The 20,484-nt window shown below is 35.5% G+C and overlaps 1 protein-coding gene across 1 annotated transcript in view; it reads left to right on the top strand.

Moving 5' to 3' along the window:
* LOC128552752 (uncharacterized) overlaps positions 1-19,977 on the top strand; it is a 38,113-nt gene extending 18,136 nt beyond the window's left edge. The window contains exon 2 of the mRNA XM_053533808.1: positions 19,595-19,977. Within this exon, the coding sequence (XP_053389783.1) occupies positions 19,595-19,977 (383 nt within the window). The remainder of the gene's footprint in view (positions 1-19,594) is intronic.
* Positions 19,978-20,484: the final 507 nt, after the last annotated feature.

Below are 20,484 nucleotides of genomic sequence, written 5' to 3'. Positions count from 1 at the left end.
TTAGTGATAGCTCTAGTTTTTTAAAGTCTGTCTGTTTAATAAACTTGAAAATACTTTTACAAATAATGTTGGCAAGTCAAGAGATTGTATAGGCATAGTTTTACATTCCATTTTACGACCATGATTCTGAAACGATAATTAGAACTATTGTAATATTGTTCATAAAAGATATTTATCGTTTGTCAAAAATGATTTGATACTATGTAGGGGTCTGAAGAATGCATGCAATACTGTACAATTTTGATATTAGATTATGCAAAATCTTGAGAAAATTCAAACTCATAATATTACATTTATCGAATAGGATAAACTTCTTTTCTTTTCATACTTTTAATATTATGCCCCCTTTTTAGGGCATAAAGTTTTAGCACTTTCTTGTTTCATCATTATTTGATTGGATATATGACTTTTAAGTTTTATGATAAGCCCAAGTTATGTTCATTAATGATTCTGTGATCCACAGCATAACTAGGGTCATAATTTAGAAGTAGACAACTGTTTCATTACATGACCTGTATTTGGAAGAAGTAACACCGACCCTTGATTCCGTCTGTGATAACTATGTTTTATTTGTCAACAGATAGGTACGCCCCAGGAGCAGATCAATATCACACTTATGTGTGCTCTTTGGCTAATCACTAACGCTTTATTCAATGGTCATGCAATTTTTTCTTTCTCTCATGTTTGGTGTGGTCTTTATGAGATACAAAGAAGTTTTACTCAAACGCTATTTTATTATACTCTTCTAGTCGTTGGTTTACGCGTTGAAAGTGTCCAGATATTTTAGAAAATATTTTAACACATTAAGTTTTGTATATTGTATTTATTTTTTAAAGACAATCTGCATTCTGCATTTTACACTCTAGTATGACATACAAGAAGTACTGCATACACATGTATATTTTTGTTATTTATATATGGTTTACATTGATTAAACTGTGATTAATGGACGATACGACTAATGCAAAGTCGAGATGGAAATGCTTTGCTCTTACAATAACTTTATGTTATATACATGTGCTAGTTTGCCAATCGTCAGTAAAATTTTTGTTTGAGTAAAAGATAATTTTGAAATAAAATTTATCACAAAAAGATGCTGCACAGTCTTCATTTATGAACGTTGATTACTAAGTTTCAATGTGCATAATATATCGTTGAGTAGATGGAAGCTACAAAGCTAGCTTGGTGACTTTTTATTGATTTTGCATTTGTTTCGTTGGGTCTGATAAAATGAATATCTCCGATTTTACAATGTACTTACATTTCACTGTTATGTTTTACATTTCAAAACGTTAAATAAAATTCAAATATTTGTTACATATACATGCAGGGTTTCCACTGGGCACATTTTATATTCTGCCAGTTAATCTTTTTAAGGATAACATGGTGTAATAGCCATATTTATGCCCCCCTTCGAAGGAGGGGTATATTGTTTTGCAGATGTCGGTCGGTCGGTCGGAATGTAGACCAATCCGTTTCCGGATGATAACTCAAGAACACTTGGGCCTAGGATCATGAAATTTGATAGGGCGGTTGGTCATCACCAGCAGATGACCCCTATTGCTTTTGAGGTCTGTATATCAAAGGTCAAGGTCACAGTGACCCTGAATAGTGAAACGGTTTCCGGATGATAACTCAAGAACACTTGGGACTAGGATCATGAAAGTTGATAGGGAGGTTGGTCATGACCAGCAGATGACCCCTATTGATTTTGAGGTCAGTATGTTAAACGTCAAGGTCAGAGTGACCCTGAACAGTTAAACAGTTTCTGGATGATAACTCAAGAACGCTTAGGCCTAGGGTCACAAAAATTGATAGGGAAGTAGATCATGACCATTAGATGACCCCTATTGATTTTGAGGTCAGTATGTTAAAGGTCAAGGTCAGAGTGACCAGGAACAGTTAAATGGTTTCCGGATTATAACTCACGAACGCTTAGGCCTAGGGTCACAAAAATTGATAGGGAGGTAGATCATGACCAGTAGATGACCCCTATTGATTTTTAAGTCAGTATGTCAAAGGTCAAGGTCACATTGACCAGGAACAGTAAAATGGTTTCTGGGCAATAACTCAAGAATGCTTGAACCTAGTGTCAGGAAAATAGATAGTTAGGTTGGCCATGACCAGCAGATGACCCCTTTTGATTTTGAGGTCATTAGATCAAAGGTCAAGGTCACATTGGCCAGGAACAGTTGAACGATTTCTGATCTTCTTGTCCAAAACCATAGGGCCTAGGGCTTTGATATTTGGTATGTAGCAAAATCTAGTGGTCCTTTACCAAGATTTTACAGATTATTTCCCTGGGGTCAAATATGGCCCCACCCGGGGGTCACATGGTTTATATAGACTTATATAGGAAAAAACTTTGAAAAACCTCATGTCCAAATCCACAGGGCCTAGAGCTTTGATATTGTTTATATGACATCATCTAGTGGTCCTCTACTAAGATTGTTCAAATTATTCCCCTAGGGCCAAATATGGCTCCGCCCTGGGGGTCACATGGTTTACATAGACTTATATAGGGAAAAACTTTGAAAATCTTCTTGTCCAAACTACAAAGACTAGGAATTTGATATTTTGTAATATAGCATCATCTAGTGGTTCTCTACCAAGTTTGTTCAAGTTATTCCTCTAGGGTCAAATATGGCCCCGCCCCAGGGGTCACATGGTTCATATAGACTTATATAGGGAAAAACTTAGAATCTTCATGTCCATAACCTACATCATTCAAATTTAGACCACATGTATAGTTTTGAGTGGCAAGATGAACCTTGAGATGAGTTGACCTTCCGAAATAAAATTTGACCTTGATTTTGACCTAGTGACCTACTTTCACATTTCTCAAGCTACAGCCTTCAAATTTGAACCACCTGTATAGTATTGTGTACTGAAATGAACTTTGGTCTTGAGATTGACCTAGTGACCTACTTTCACATTTCTGAAGGTAAAGGCTTCAAATTTGGACAGCATGCATAGTTTTGTGTTCTGAATTGAAATTTGACATTGATTTTTACAAATTTGAAGGTTAATAGGTTAAAGGTCAAGGTCAGCTTAAACCAGAATGGTAGAACTTTTGTTAACAGTGAGCATATAATTTCTGTTCCTTGTGCAATTACAGAATGCATCAAGGGGGGCATTTCATGTTCTACAAGCTCTTGTTCATATCTTGTAACTGGATGTAATATCTAAATGATATTAATTTTGGTCACTTTCAAAACATTCAAAATTAAAAACGTTTCACCGAGAGATTTTTCGAATTTTATCATTTTTAGGGGAGATAATCAGTATTAAAGTTAACATTGATGCCTATGGGAAATATATAATTTCTTTGATTTTGAGAATTTGAGCTCAAGTTTCGAGAAAAGTTTGCGGTAGAAAGATGCATTATATGATTCTGATATAAATATCAAAAAGAAATCTAAAATTCCCCAAAGGGAAAAGGTGAAAATTATTAACTCATGCAAAACCAAAATTATCAAAGGAGGTAATCTAAAGGAAATCTTTGAGAACTTCTGTCGCTATATCATGTGTCGGTGCGACGTTAAATCCAAAAAAAAAAAAATATCAATTGTCAATATGCACCTTATTTCTATCGTTTGACATTTTCAAAGCTTACATAATCAAGTTGTATGTACGCTTTTGGTGAAATTGAGGCCTATTACGGGTAGTCATCCTTAAAGAAAAAGTGGCACATTGCAGAGAATCAAAAATGTCGAAAAATTAGAATGAATATAATATCACTCAATCAGTTCAGTTTGTTTTTTTTAATTCATTTTCTACATTCCACAAATAACTCAAAAAGCAGATGCATACACATTAACATTGATTTATCATGTAAAAATAAAATTATATACCAATTACAGTAATTTCAGAAATTATTGCACTATGTTATAATCAGAGTTTCCTCTGGGTCAATTTCACTTTTTACGTAACATGTACTATATCTGATGTGTTGATTTTATGTTAATAATTAACTTCATTGAAAATTTTATCTTCTGTACATATCCACGATGTAACAAACTTTACATTTGAACCCACTTGTCGGTTTCAGTGTCTGAACACTGACGTCTTAGATCGTTTCCTAAGTTTTAGTTTAGTATTTGTCCTCGTAATAACTCTGAAAAGTTAAAATACGTCATCTGACTATTTGTCTTTGCTAACACCAAGCTTTTTTTTAAACAAAGTTTAGTAGATCTACCACCATAATCACGAAATCTTAAAGACTTAATCCTATATAAAAGATAATAGGTAAGGGTAGATCTCTCGGAAGCACAGAACACCAAAAACACAGCCCTAGAGCCACACATGTACATAGTAGGCCCACAACAAAAAGAAGCTGTAATGGGAAAAATATTTCAGACGGGTTGCTTCAAACATCCAACAAGTACATATTAATATAAGCTAAATATTGATAAAGGGGAAGGAATTGGTAAGGGCCGAAATGGGGTCGGGGGTTGGGGGAGGATTCCGAAGGGAAAAGTTGAACAAGGACGAATATACAAAGAAATGCCATGTTCTTTAAAAAAACAGCCGCACTGCAACATAAACCACAATAGCGCAGACACACGTGTACCAAAGATAAACACACAACGACGATCAACTGAATAACATAAGAAAAACGAACAAGCAACACATAAGAAAACAGTAGGGCACCGTTATAGACTCACAAGCTTATAAACGCACCCACACCAGTAGGAAAAAACATTGAAGTACCATCTTGGGATTCGGCTGCCAAAACAAAGAGGAGCCATGAAAACTTATTAAAGGTAAAGGGGGAGGGGATGCAAAAAGTAGCGTAAATGCAAGGGAAAGGAGAGGGCAAAAGGGGGAGTGGGGCGGAGGAAAAACGCTTACAACAAACAAGAAAACATACACAACACACAATACAAGACAGACAAAACAACCTGTTGAAAATAGGGGCACCGCCTTGGAACGGTCAGTAACCTAAATAAAGGAAACTGGGGTTTAAACATGTTTAGGGCATGCCAACCTCGCACTTACCCTATTTTCAACAAGTTAAACAACACAATGTAAATAAAATCCCCGCTGAGAAAGGCTCTAACATTAGTGCAAAAGTAACAGATAAATAAAGCAAAACATAGAATTAAGGAAAATTTAAGTTTCGATACATTATCAATTACTATTATTGATAGACATTGTTCAGAGGCCCAACTTCCACTAATGCTTCATAAGTATACACATAATGTGAACATGTAGGATGTATTTTCAATCTTAAACACTTTTTGTAGACATTTTGGCAGTTTGAATCTTTTAAGATAGTTGTTAGCATTCGTGGATGCAACATTATAGGTACACAAGGACTCAATTTTAAGATACCTCTTGAGACTATAAATAAAGTGAAATCAAAAAACTTCTCTTGAAAGCTCAAAATTATTAGATAACAAGTAATGAAACAGAAAACATTTGATAGATCTACTAAACGATCTTTAGGTGGCATTGAAAAAAGCTGTTCTTTCATATCACGTCATACCCAAATTAATCTTTAAAGCTAAAGAAATCTGCAAACTGGTATTATACATGAGGAAACGAGTCCCGCGAATCTGTTGGTAAAGGAACAATAGGTGTATTCATGAATCTGCTTGCCGTCGTATCATTCTTGCAATATTAGCATTTTCAGTAGACATACTTTTCACAGAGAAACTTACCATTTTATTTCAAGTAAAATGGTTCGCAGGCCTTCTTGGAACCGAAATAAACAGCGGTGAAAGACACAGCAGTGTAAAGGAAAGCAATGCTGCATTATTTTGTAAAACACGGGTTTTTTCTTGCCGTATCACTCTCCAAGAATTTGCCGAATTTCATGGTTGGAACGGACCTTTGCAAAAACTGCTTAGAATTTTAGAACAACTTTGACTTGTGTTTATAGCCCACTATCTAATGGCTTGAGCCTCGTAAAAGAATTATTCAAATCGGTGAAAAAATGAAATACTTACACTGTTTTTTAGTTCTGAATCGACAGATTTGTCTATTAATTTTCTTGCCGTAATACCTGAAAATGATATCACAAACCACGTGGTATGTACACACTGTAGAAGGAGTAGCACAGACAAATTATGGGTCATATCTTTTCAGAAAATAATTTAGTTGCAATTTTGCCTTGATAAGCACAACTGCATAGTGATCAGTAAGATTGGGTTAACTTCTGCAAGATGGTACATAGGTCAAATAGTTTAAACACTGTTTAATTAGCTCACCTGTCACGCAGTGACAAGGTAAGCTTTTGTAATCGCCCTTCGTCCGTCATCCGTCCATCATCTGTTCACAATTTCTTGTGAACATGAAAGAGACCACAGTTTGCAATCAATTTCAATCAAACTTGCACACATCTTGTATTGGCATAATATCTTAGCTCCTTTCAAAAACTGGCCAGATCCCATCATGGGTTCCAGAGTTATGGCCCCTTAAAGGGCCAAAATTTGCAATTTTTGGCTTGTGAACATGATAAAGACCATATTTTGCAATCAGCTTTAATCAAACAATCAAACTTGCACACAACTTGAATTGGCATATTATCTAGGTTCCTTTCGAAAACTTCTGATACCCCTTTTAATACTACCGAAGGGACGTATTATGTTACGACGCTGGTGTCGGTCGGTCTGTCCGTTAGCAATTTCGTGTCGGCTCTGTAACTCTTGAACCCCTTGAAGGATTTCAACGAAACTTGACACAAATGTTCACCACACCAAGACGACCTGCACAGCGCATGTTTTGTACGTCTCGCTTCAAGATCAAGGTCACACTTAGGAGTCAAAGGTCTTATCAGTTTGTTCTATGTCCGCTATGTAACTCTAGAACCCCTTGAAGGATTTCAAAGAAACTTGACACAAATAATCACTACACCAAGACGACATGCAGAGCACATGTTCCGGACAACTCGCTTCAAGGTCAAGGTCACACTTAGGGGTCAAAAGTCATATCAGTTTCTTTCGTGTCTGCTCAGTAACTCTTGAACTGCTGGAAGGATTTCAAAGAAACTTGGCAGAAATGTTCACCACACTGAGACGACGTGCAGAGCGCATGTTCCCAATGACTCGCTTCAAGGTCAAGGTCACACTTAAGGGTCAAATGTCAGATATGACTTTGCTTTGTGTGTATTGCTCTGCATTGCAGTGCTCCCCCATGTGGGGTCAAAAACTAGGTCAGTAGGTCAGATCAAAGGAGAAGCTTGTGGACACTCTAGAGACCACATTTGTGACCCAGTCTTTATGAAACTTAGTCAGAATGTTAGTCTTGATGATCTCTGGGCCCATTTTACCCAAGGTCAAGGTCGCAAAGTTGTTAAACTTGGAATTATTTTCATGTTAAATTTTTTCGAAAGCTTCGTTCATAGACATATCTTTGGTACTTCAAAAGATAATGACTTGAAATTAAAAATATTTCTTTATAATCATCATCTGCATGTGTGGTTACAAACCCCATAACTCTAATTGTGTTGTTAACATCGCCTCTTAGTTATGCAACAATGAAACTGTGGAATATACTGAATCAGAAAAGCTGTTAGGTGTACCGGTACATGTCAGTGATAACTTAAGCTGGAAAGATCATATTGATAACACACTTAAGAAATGCAATTCCTTACTTTATCTTTTACAACGAATTAAATGCTACCTAGATACTTCACAGAGAAAACTTTTCATTAATGCTTATATTTTACCCCACTTGGATTATTGCTGCACTATTTGGGGATATTGCAACAGAGATTCAATGGAAAAAATTACGAAATTTCAAAAAAGAGCAGTTCGAAACATCCTTGATAAATGTTTTGATTTTCCATCTGAAGATTTGCTGAAAGAGCCAAAGTGGATGAAATCCTATGAATAAAAAAGCAATTTTAGTCTTTAAATCAATTAACAATTTTAGTCCATCCTATCTTCAAAGTAAATGTAAATTTGTACATAATCCATATATTAATTTAAGATCAGAATCAAACAGATGTCTTGATTACAGAAGTACCTAAACCAAACTTAGAACAGAAAATCCCTTGAATACTCAGGACCAAAAATCTGGAACTCATTACCTCTTGAAGTAAAAAATTTTAACAGTCTTGAACAGTTCAAAAGAATCATGCTGTTTTAAATTTACATTTGAAATCTATTTGTAAATATTGTACGTAACTTTGAGGCCCACTTGGAAGATTGGGCATGCCAAATAGTGTTGCCTCAAAAAATAAAGTCATTATTATAATTATTATTATTATTATTATTACGGGTCTCTCTGGTATGATTTCCAAAATGAAAATTTACCCTAAGGGTTGTCTCTAAGGTGTTTACATGATCCTTAACCTAACCAGTGTTCATGGATTCTGTACCAGTACTCTGCAAGTAAATGTCAACTCCCCCACATGAATCAGAGTTGAACGACGAATGATTTCAGACGGAATGTCTTTCATCAAATCGTCATGGAGAACATACGTCCTGCCCGAGGATCGAACTCTCTGTGGATCTGTGCTGTCCCTACTAAGTGGGCCGGCTCCTACAGTTAGTAATAGTATTTTGTGTTTGTTTGCTGTTTTGCTGTTATATAACCTGTATATATACTTATGTTTTGTATTGTACTCCACTGAATGTCTAAATAGTAACATATATTTTTTCATAAAATTTCCAAATGGAACGGGCCACAAGGAAACCTACATTTTTTCTTTTTAAGGTCACTGATTTTAACTATTCAATAACATCTCTGATAGACGGAGGATGGGAGACTGCAGAGTTTTTTTTCTTATATGAGCAGTACTGATAAACGGTACCATTCCCAATGCCAAACAGTGTCCATTTTTCCCAATCATCAGTAAAAAAATTCCCATTTCCAAAAATTAAAACTGAAAGTAAATTGGCCGCAAAATGAAATGCACCGCATTGTGTTTTTTACAACTGCGTAGATGTTATAGGCACTGTAAATAAAAATACTCTTCATCTGTTTTCACACGCGGACGTTTCGTAACTTCCGTTGTAAAAGCATGCAGGATTGGAGACGAATGGGAATATTACTTGGTTATTGGAGATAGGATTGTAACTTGCATCAGTTCCCTTTTTACTGATAAAAATGTTGCACAACAGCAAATACTACCGAAAAAAGATTAAGGCAGCCGGAAAAGAAGAAAAGAATCTATGAAATGCTTTCATATCAACAGAATGTTCATGAAAAAGAGGGTGTATCGCTAAGCAATAAAGGGGAAGAGAGGTCTGTCTCTGTTTGATCTGTCAAACTGCCATTACCGACGAGTTAATCTAGTCACGTTCATCCTGACATGAGATGTTAATGAAAAGTTCAAGATTGCTAAAAACAAAGAGATTGCTCTGTACTCATGCAGAAATTCCCAGGAATATTCTGGGAATTTCCTGAGAAAATCCAGGGAAATATTCCTGGGAATTTCTCAGGAAATGCCTGGTCCTGGGACCAGGAAAATACCAGGCGCGGTATTGGAACAGGAATATTCCAGGATGACCTAGGAATATAAAATCCTGGAATCTACCTGGTAACCAGAAAAATCCTGGAATCTACCTGGTAGCCAGGAAAATCCTGGAATCTACCAGGTAAACAGGAAAGTCTTGGAACATGAGGATCCCAGGAAATTCTAACAGACATGATTTTTTTCCGCTTTAAAGCGGAAATCCGCTTCTTACTCCATCAAAGACCGATTTTTTATGATCGTTTCCGATTTTTTTATGACCACTGAAAAATCCGATTTTTTCGAATCCGTTTCGGTATTTTATATACTTTTATCCCCATCTACACTAAAATTTTGTAAGTCGTTTTTATCGGCGAAAATTTCCACCGCCGATGGATTATTAGATCTGAATGTATATCGTGGCCTCAACGCGAAACTAGTCTATCTGCTTCTATTTCTATATACATATAGACTAGTTTCGCGTTGAGGTCACGATATGAACCACCGCTTCTAGAAACGCCGCAATCGGAACATCTCAGATATTACCGTTAGCGTCGGTCATCGGGAATTTTCCTTTCCAAAGAAAAACCTTTCTGTTCCGGAATTATAATAATAAGCCGATTCGCGGAACGAAAAAATCAGAAATATTGTAACTTAAGTGGAACGGCTCACAAATAATTTGCGCGGTCGTCGCGTTCATTTCAATCGACTCGAAAATTTCAATCGCGTTCATTTCAGTCCACGCGTAAAAATTTCAGTGAAGAAAGTTTGAGATACAAATGAACTAAAGCAGTTCGTTTGGTTCTTTCACGTGCCCAATGTAAAGCATTGATACACGGGGAGGATTTTTTAAGCACCTCCCAAGTGCTTCAAAACAAAGTGCTAATCATACCTTTAGGTGGTATTTTCGCTATATAGTAATATGTATGGTCTGGATTGTGAATTGAGATTTATATATAATGCAATTTAAAGCATTTAAAAACCTTTTTTAAAAGTCATAAAATAAAAAAAACACAACTCTACTTTTGATAAATGACCTTATATTAAGTTTGAAATACAAAGGTCAAAAATAAAGAACTAAATATTAATGCTTAATAAACAACTAAGTAGTGAAAAATACCCATTAAAGGGAGATAATTCAAAAATTGCAAACTACTAAAGGAATAATTATTTAATTAATTATTATTATATCTCTTATAAATATGAATGAATTTTTATGAAATAACAAAAAGAACCACTTAAAAAACATGAGTTTTGAAATTGAAATTAGATGCCAGGAGAAGCCTAGAATGCAGGATTTTTCACCATTTACCCAAGAGCTTCTGGGGGCCTTAAGCGGGGCCCAGACCCCCGGCCGTAATTTTCAGCTTTTTTGCTTACGTTGCAAAATCATGTCTGTTCTAAGAAAACCAAGATCACAGGAAAATCCCAGTAAAATCTAAGAAAACCAGGATCCCAGGAAATTTCTTGATAAAAATAATTACTTCTGTTCAATTTCAAAATTTATTAATAATAGCTAATTTATTGACAGTTTATACAACAACAAAAAAAAAACGTTTTTGGAATTCTGTTGGCTTTAGGCAGCTTCAGAAGCACTGGAGTCATGTTCGGGAACTTCATTCCAACAATTTCTGAAAATGACAACATAAAACATGTAAATAACAATCATAAAGCACTAATCATTAATATAAAAATAATTAAAACAATATAAGATTATCTATATTAACTGTTATCACAAAAGTCAATTTCAGTTTGTATTTAACTGTTCCATAAGCTTCTGTCAACTCTGTCTTTTGCCAGAGTACCTTAAGCTACAAAAATTGGAAAATCACCCAAATTGATTGGCACCAATGTTGTAAAAAATACAACCTTAAATAGGGCTTGGGTCTTTGCTGTTGCTTTCAAGATTTGACAGTCTTATAAGCATGCAGAAATACGACTGTCCCAAAGAAATTTAGGTTGATCAGTTTCAGGTGATCTAGCTTGAATGTGCAAGATAGCAGACAGTATTGTATCATTTATATATCTTGGATATCATATTCCAATAGCTTTCACATGGAAATGCAAAAAGGGAAATACTTAAAAATCAAAAGTACACAGTGACTATCCAATTTAACACTAATTGCAGTGTTTGTTAAAATACTTACCATATTGAAACATGTGATCTGTTTGATGATGTCTCTCTGTGATCCCAATCTATTCTGCAGTGTGGTCACTGATCATGATTGATGCATGTGTGTTTCTGAGGACATACTTCTGATAAACACATTTTTTCTGAAAAATATTTTTGTGACTAAGTGTTTGGACAGTCTTGTAAAGCCATAGATATATAGCAATCACAGTACTGATTACCTAAAAATTCTACAAGAAAAAAAAAACCATTAAATTTCTAAAAGATATAAATATATTGCTGCTTTCCCTGTTGGATAGTCTTCCTTGTTTTTTAAAGGCATTATTTAATGCTTGTAAATTCCTGACCAAAAAATACCTATAATCAGATGAAAGTCTCTGTGATTGATAAAGTTCTTGTTTCCATCTAATATTTTCTAATCTTGTTGTGTTCTAAATTAAATTACTTTTTGAAATAAATTAGTATAAGAGACTTATCTAATGTCTGTCTAATAGCCATTTTAAAATTTCTAGCAGCAAAGTTTATCTCCATTTTGTTTTCCTCCAAGAAAGAACTTCCTGTTTACAGTTCATTCAAATTTTCATATTCATGGGCAATTTCCTTTGGTATACTTAAGTTCTGAATTGAACATTTAGAGTGCTAATAATATCTGTATGTACAGTACAAGGGGGGATTTGTTCATGTATTATTTAATTTGCATAGATGATTGTAATAGTAAAAGAAACAGAAAAAAATTGGGACTATTTTTTGAGCTTCGGCAGCCAAACATTGCATCTTCATTTTCATTGGTTCTTATCTTGATGAGGTTTCTAAATATAAGGATACTATTAGTTACACTGCTTGTTGGTGACAGGATATGGGATATACGCTGTCAAGGAAATCCATATCTGGCGAGAGCGAAGCTCGAGCCTGATAAGGATTTTCGAGACAGCGTATATCCCGTATCCTGTCACCAACAAGCTGTGTAGCGATTTTATCTTGCCGACTACCCTTTACTTACACGCTATTATCTAATATTTTGTAAATTAACAAAGCGGCAGCCATTTTTTTTTTAATCAAAATTCATATCTGAAATGTACTAGCAGGATATGGAATATATCCTGTCTCCACGTGACGTCTATTGACCAATAGAAATGCAAGAAACTTGTAGGAGGCAAGATAACATTTGGTATCAGTTATCTATCTCTATAGATACATCAGCTGAACAGCAGAATATTTTATTGACCCTTAGATAATCTAATGACTGTGAATCAGTCAAGGTATAGATTAATCACGTTATGGTGATGCAGCAGACTAGCAGAATAGTACCTTTCTTTGGCTATATGACATTTAACCCTATATAATGAAACTTAATGTTTTACTTATATACTTGTTTGTGCTATTATTTGAGATGTTCAATAATAAAGAAAAGAAGCAATTATATTAAAATGATTACTTTAATTTTAATTTAGAAACTTTTTTTTTTGCAAACTGTAAGAAGTGATTTTTTTTTCTAATTTATATTTCTTGTTTCATTTCAATTTATTTGAATACCTGTACCTGTATAAAAAAGAGGAAAGTAATGGATTTTTAATGAATTTAAAAAATTAAAAAACTTTTCCCATTGTTCTGACTTAAAACTTTTTCTGCCAGTTTCTATACCTGGCTACCAGGACTTTTCTGGGAATTGTATGAAGACTACTTTTCCCAGGTACCAGGATACCAGGAATTTGACTTTTTATGCCCCCAAAGGGAGGCATATTAGTTTTCAACTGTCCGTCCGTTAGTTAGTTAGTTAGTTAGTTAGTTAGTTCGTCACAACGTTAACTTTTTGCATGAAGGCACTTTACTCGCGAACCACTGCACCCAGGACCTTCAAACTTCACTTGCTGATAGTACTTATTGAGTACACCACCCCTACTGACTTTGGGGTCACCAGGTCAAAGGTCAAGGTCACAGGGGCCAACGTTAACTTTTTGCATGAAGGCACTTGACTCGCGAACCACTGCATCCAGGACCTTCAAACTTCACATGCTGATAGTACTTATTAAGTACACCACCCCTACTGACTTTGGGGTTATCAGGTCAAAGGTCAAGGTCACAGGGGCCAACGTTAACTTTTTGCATGAAGGCACTTTACTCGCGAACCACTGCACCCAGGACCTTCAAACTTCACGTGCTGATAGTACTTATTGAGTACACCACCCCTACTGACTTTGGGGGTCACCAGGTCAAAGGTCAAGGTCACAGGGGCCAACGTTAACTTTTTGCATGAAGGCACTTTACTCGCGAACCAGTTCACCCAGGACCTTCAAACTTCACGTGCTGATAGTACTTATTGAGTATACCACCCCTCCTGACTTTGGGGTCACCAGGTCAAAGGTCAAGGTCACAGGGGCCAACATTAACTTTTTGCATGAAGGCACTTTACTCGCGAACCACTTCACCCAGGACCTTCAAACTTCACATGCTGATAGTACTTTATGATTACACAAACCCTACTGACTTTGGGGTCACCAGGTCAAATGTCAAGGTGCTGCAGGGGCATTTGTCACCATTAGTGACAGCTCTTGTTGTGTATAGCTAACAAGTCTGAAAAAAAGAGTTCCTAGCTCCTCCTGGTTTTCCTGGTATTTTATATTTTTAAATTCCTAGGTCTCTTGTTATTTTTGTTGTAACATTAAATTCCTGGTATTTTCTTGGGTTTTATCCTGGTCATAGGTCCTAAAAATCCCAGGATCCTAGCTTTTCTTGAATACCAGGATTTTCATACCAGGATAGAAAGAATTCCCAGGAAATCCTTTTACCTGGGAATAATTTCTGCACGGGTAAAAGTGATAATTGAATGACAGTATTAATGATTAAACGGAGTTCAGAGTCTTTTCAGTTGTTATTTTGAATTAGCTACTATAAAATGTGCTTCATAAACATTTCCTAGTTTGACCAAAAATGGCGCGAATTTTCCCAATAGCACGGGTATCAGTACCATTCCAAAAAACTGAACAAAAAAACTGGAGACTAGCACTGGTCTTTCCCATATATGATGTTTCAGTAAACTGTCTTTTGGTGAAAATAGCTGAAATTTTGTTGAAATCTAAAAGTAATCCAAAAGAACATAAGAAAACTAGAAAATGTGTTGCAGGCTATCGTTGATTAATCTGGTGGACATGATATATTATCCATCGATCTCGTTAAAAGACGTGAAAATTTCAAATGTAATAATAACTTAGTGCCTTGTTAAGTTTAATACAGTTAAAATGTAGCTGTAACTTGGATCAAAAACATAGTCTCACATTTGGTGCGCAATGTTCAAGACGACGTATTTTTAGCTCACATGTCACGAAGTGACAAAGTGAGCTTTTGTGATCGCGCAGCGTCCGTCGTCCGTCCGTAAACTTTTGCTTGTGACCACTCTAGAGGTCACATTTTTCATGGGATCTTTATGAAAGTTGGTCAGAATGTTCATCTTGATGATATCTAGGTCAGTTTCAAAACTGGGTTATGTGCGATCCAAAACTAGGTCAGTAGGTCTAAAAATAGAAAAATCTTGTGACCTCTCTAGAGGCCATAGTTTTCAATGGATCTTCATGAAAGTTTGTCAGAATATTTACCTTGATGATATTTAGATCAAGTTCGAAACTGTCATGTGCCATCAAAAACTAGGTCAGTAGGTCAAATAATGAAAAAACCTTGTGACCTCTCTAGAGGCCATATTTTTCATGGGATCTGTATGAAAGTTGGTCTGAATGTTCATCTCGATGATATCTAGGTCAAGTTCAAAACTGGGTCAGTAGGTCTCAAAATAGAAAAACCTTGTGACCTCTCTAGAGGCCATATTTTTGAATGGATCTTCATGAAGATTGGTCAGAATGTTCACCTTGATGATATCTAGGTCAAGTTTTAAACTGGGTAACGTGCGTTCAATAACTATGTCAGTAGGTCAAATAATAAAAAAACCTTGTGACCTCTCTAGAGGCCATATTTTTCATGGGATCTGTATGAAAGTTGGTCTGAATTTTTATCTTGATGATATCTAGGTCAAGTTCGAAACTGGATCAACTGGGGTCAAAAGCTAGGTCAGTAGATCTAAAAATAGTAAAATCTTTTGACCTCTATAGAGACTGTATTTTTCAGTGAATCTTCATGAAAATTGGTCTGAATGTTCACCTTGATGATATCTAGGTAAAGTTTGAAACTGGGTCACGTGCAGTCAAAAACTAGGTCAGTAGGTATAAAAATAGAAAAACCTTGTGACCTCTCTAGAGGCCATACTTTTCGCGAGATCTTCATGAAAATTGGTGAGAATGTTCATCTTGATGATATCTAGGTCAGTTTTAAAACTGGGTCACGTGCCTTCAAAAACTAGGTCATTAGGTCAGATAATAGAAAAACCTTGTGACCTCTCTAGAGGCCATATTTTTCAATGGGGCCATCCTTAAAAAATTGTTTGTTTGCGGTAACGCGACCCAGACTTTTTAGTATGAGTAGGTAGGTAGGTTTTTTTTTTTCTTTTTTTTTCTTTTTTTGTATGCTAATTGTGCAACACCTGCATTTTCTTTTTAACCCTCTGGTTTATACACCTTTTGGGTACTAACATTTCTCTGTAGAATGCTAACTTGATTGTAACATATCTGCAAGGGTGGTGGTTTTCACATAGTATGAATACTAATATTAATATCACCTTTTTAATAACAATAAAAACAACAGATAGCCTGACACCAGTCAGAAACAGAGCTTATTATCTCCATATGAAACTTAAAAATTTAAGATTATCAATATGTTAAACAAAAATAATTGGCCAGACCTTTTGAATGTCCTTGCACTGGTTGGGGTAATAAAAAAACATTACATTCCTTAGGATTCCTACTCCGATGGACAGCATTGAAGTACATAGCAAAATCTTTGATATTTTACCCTGTAGACCTGAGTCTGATTACCAGAACGGCACTCCTTCAAAGCCCATGTATCATGTAATTTTAAGACAATACTTGTTTTACATTGTTTACGCAGGGCTTAAGCTATGCTAATATTTTAGGGAGAAGTAATTTCTTCCTCATGCAGCTAAGATTATGGAGAAGTGGAGTGATTTTAGGGAAACGTGGAAAGAATTTTAATAGCGCCATGACATGCAAGTTGAAAATGGAACTAAATATACTTAATTTTTTTTTCTTATTATTTCCTGTCTTTGTTTAAGTCTATTGATTTAAAGTCAGTTTCTGATGGCAGGTGTCAGAAATGTGCATGAATTTCAGTTACATTATTTAAGTCACAGAAAGTTTCAGTAATAATAACTATGTTTCTAAAGTATGGGTTTTGAAAAATAGAAAAAAGTGGACCCATGGAAATTTAATTTCACTTAAATATGAAAATCTAGAAATGTAAACATTATGGATTTCTTTCGCTGGTTTTAGTCATTGCATTAAAAGGATGTTTAACTTTTATAAATAAATTTTCAGGTAAGAAAATTTTGTTTGTCTAATATTTTTGAAGTTTACTGTGCTCTTTCCAAGTGACTTGTGCAGTGTCACTGCTGTTTTATCCTCGGGGCAGATTAAAAAGATTATGCAACGACAAAAGATCGAAACTAAAATTATTATTTGTTTGCAAAATTGTTTGAGAAATTATGACAGAATGATATCCAAGAATTTATCTATTCCAGATGTTTTACATATGAGAAAAATAATTTTTTTACAAATCTAAAACTCGGTTAAATACGTCTACAGTATTGCACAGAGAACACTATGTACCACGATTTGTCCATGTGGAATTTTCTAAACAACTTTTTGCATGAATTTTTTGTACTTGTTTTCACTCGCACTTATCGAGAAAAACTCGTATTTGACCCGCACATAAAATGTCCCGTGGGTCGGCTTGACCCGAGGAAATTTTCTTTTATGCGTCTCGAGTTCGAAAGTACTGCCCCTTGTCAATCAAAATCCCGGTGAATTTCAATATTGTTTGCCGCCATAAGCGGAAGTATGGCAGTAGGCGGAGCTTGGTATATTAATTAGCTTCTGGCAGATGTAAATCATGCCACGCGCCGATTGACACGTGGGCTTCTCGCGGTTTGTATTTGGTACAATAATGTCCGTCATTGCCAAAGGTATTTATTGATCAATGTGTAAAAGTTAATTGATAAACAATGCATAGAAGAGCAGCCTATTATCGTGTTTGTGTCACTTGTTAATTAGCGGTGTGCAGAAAGCGTAACTTTCACATATTTTGTTTCTTATCGGTCATATCGATCATTCATGTAGTTAAACCTCAACGAACACTGTCTAGGAAAACTTTGCGATACAAATAGTTACCCAAAAGAAATAACGAAACAGGAAAGAATAAAAACATGGCACCGATAAAAAAAAAATTCCAAGTTTTGGGTTAAAATTTTTTTTGAGTTGCGGCAATTTTCGTGAGTCGGTCGCGTTACCGCAAGCAAACAATTTTTTAAGGATGGCCTGGATCTTCATGAAAATTGGTCAGAATTTTTATCTTGAAGATATCTAGGTCAAGTTCAAAACTGGGTCACATGAGCTGAAAAACTAGGTCACTATGTCAAATAATAGAAAAAACGACGTCATACTCAGTTCAAAACTGGGTCATGTGGGGGACAGGTGAGCGATTCAGGATCATCATGGTCCTCTTGTTGTGTAAGATTGCTGTTATGTAACCTGTATATTTTGTACATTTTTGTTTTGTACTTGCACTAAAAGGGGGTGGTCATATTGGCTAAATTTCTGGTCAAACCAACGTTTGGGGTATTATGTTAATCGATTTAATACAGTGTATTGTTTCCTAACGAAACAAAGGAATACAAGGGCTGTGTTCATAAACCATCTTTAAATATTTTACTTAAGTCACTATTTTCCCAAATATTCAAAACTTGTCCCTTTAATAATTTCAGTGAAATATTTCACAGGCATTAAAATGATTTGCACTCGCTGAAATCTAGAAAGTAAAAAAAAAATCAGGTATTTGTGATTATAGTTTCTCTCAATTGAAAGGAAACAAAGTTAGGAAAACAATTAATAAAAAAAAAGATGCTTAAAGAATCTAAGCCCAGCAATGAAGTGCATAAAACTATTTATTTTTGGAAATGCCTGCATGCTGAAAATCTTATTTCATTTTAGAACACTTTACTAGTCTAATATTGTTTTATTACTACATTAAAGTTTATAGAATATACAATGTTCTTCCTTTTCTCTTATAACCATGTTTGAAATAGTTTGCTGTAGAAGTGGTTATTTCAACCTTTATAAAGAATATATAAACAAGCCTCCTAGTGAAACCCGTATAACAGAGTACAACTGTACAGTCTTTCCCTTAACCTTCTTTGTGGCAATAGTGTCTAGTGATGAAACCTGTATCTGTCACTTTTGCACCACCACCAGTAACAATACAAATTGTTCTTTATCTAATTGTTAAATTGAACTCTAGTGTGACTTTTGGTAAGGATTTACTTGCTTAACGCAAATGCTCATTTTTGCTCTGTTTTACGGGTTTGCCACTATCAAGGGCAATCGTTCTTCAGTGCTTTCAGCGCTTTGATTTCTTTCACATCTGTAAGTTAGTTTACATTGATAATTGAAATGCTGTTAAGAGCTATTAGCTGGTATAAAATAACTAAAAAATAAGCGATTTACATGCCAACCTGTACTATTTCAGAGTATATTATGCGGGTGGGATATGATAATGCATATATATATTGATAGAGCTTGAAACGCTTGTGATAACATCCTTAACTTTTTGCTGGATATATTTTTTTGCCATTTCTCACCACAAACCATTTAAGCAGGGGATACTAATTAATCAAATTTGCCTGTTTAATTATCTGTCTATCAATTTTTCTTCTTGTTTTATTATCTCCATCTCTCAGGGAGCATCATTCGGTTTTATCGATTCCTTGTTTCAAACTGGTGGTCACTGTTGGCTCCTGGACCAGTACCAAAAAAGTTATCTTGAAAATAATTTGAAGGTTTATGCAGTTCTTTACAATGAGAATATAACATTTCTTTGGTGTCACTTTCTTTTGCAAATGGGTCATTATTCAGTCGACTCTCATGTTTAAATAATGTTTTCAGGAGCTGATGACTTTACTGTTGAAGTAAGTGAAACTTGCTACAATGATAATGATGCTGTTCAACTTGTTGTACAGTATACAGGAAGTGGAAGTCCAACTGCCCTGCGGTGGAAATTTAGTAAAATGACAGATGCTACAGCAACATTAGATATATCAATTACTTTTTGTCTTGCTTCCGCGGGTGCAGATCCAGCATTTCCAGAAGCCAGAATGAGCTATAGTTGTGATGCTGCTAATAAGCAGTATAATGTCACGATAAGCAGTTTTGATGAACTTACTGATGCAGGATTATGGGAAGCAGCTCTATCAGTGAGTGGTTCATATTCTGACTTCAAGAATGTCACTGTGACAAAATGCACACGTGAGTATTGTCCATTTATTTAACTTTGAATGTCTTTAAATGGTCATCCAACATATTTAGACTTTTAAGGTTGTAATATTGTAATCAAACCAGCTGTATATCTGTCTGTCAGTACAAGACATCACTACCTTTGCTTGTCCGGAGCATGCCTTAAAGAGTATGCAAGGGATTGACTTCAGACTTCGAATCTATGTAGATAACAAAGCACAATTTTTATGCTCCCTGAAGTCGAAGCATTGTAGTCACATATTTTGTCCGGCCGTCCCGCATTTCTTGTATGGGATTATATTTCTCAGTAACCACTTATTGGAAGTCAGCGAAACTTCATAGGAAGCACTATCAAGAGGAGATGCGCTTATTTTCTTCTTGTTCGGCCTGTTTGGAAAAAGGTACGTATCATGGGAACGTCACCCTGGCGCGGGCTGCGTCCACAGACTTTGTCTAGAGCATATCTTCTTCATGCATGGAGGGATTCTGATGAGACTTAACACTATTGTTCATCATCATGAGACAGAGTATCATGCGCAAGA

This window comes from Mercenaria mercenaria, unplaced genomic scaffold, assembly GCF_021730395.1.
Source record: "Mercenaria mercenaria strain notata unplaced genomic scaffold, MADL_Memer_1 contig_3122, whole genome shotgun sequence".
Lineage (NCBI taxonomy): Eukaryota > Metazoa > Mollusca > Bivalvia > Venerida > Veneridae > Mercenaria > Mercenaria mercenaria.
This window is presented reverse-complemented; position numbering and strand designations above follow the sequence as displayed.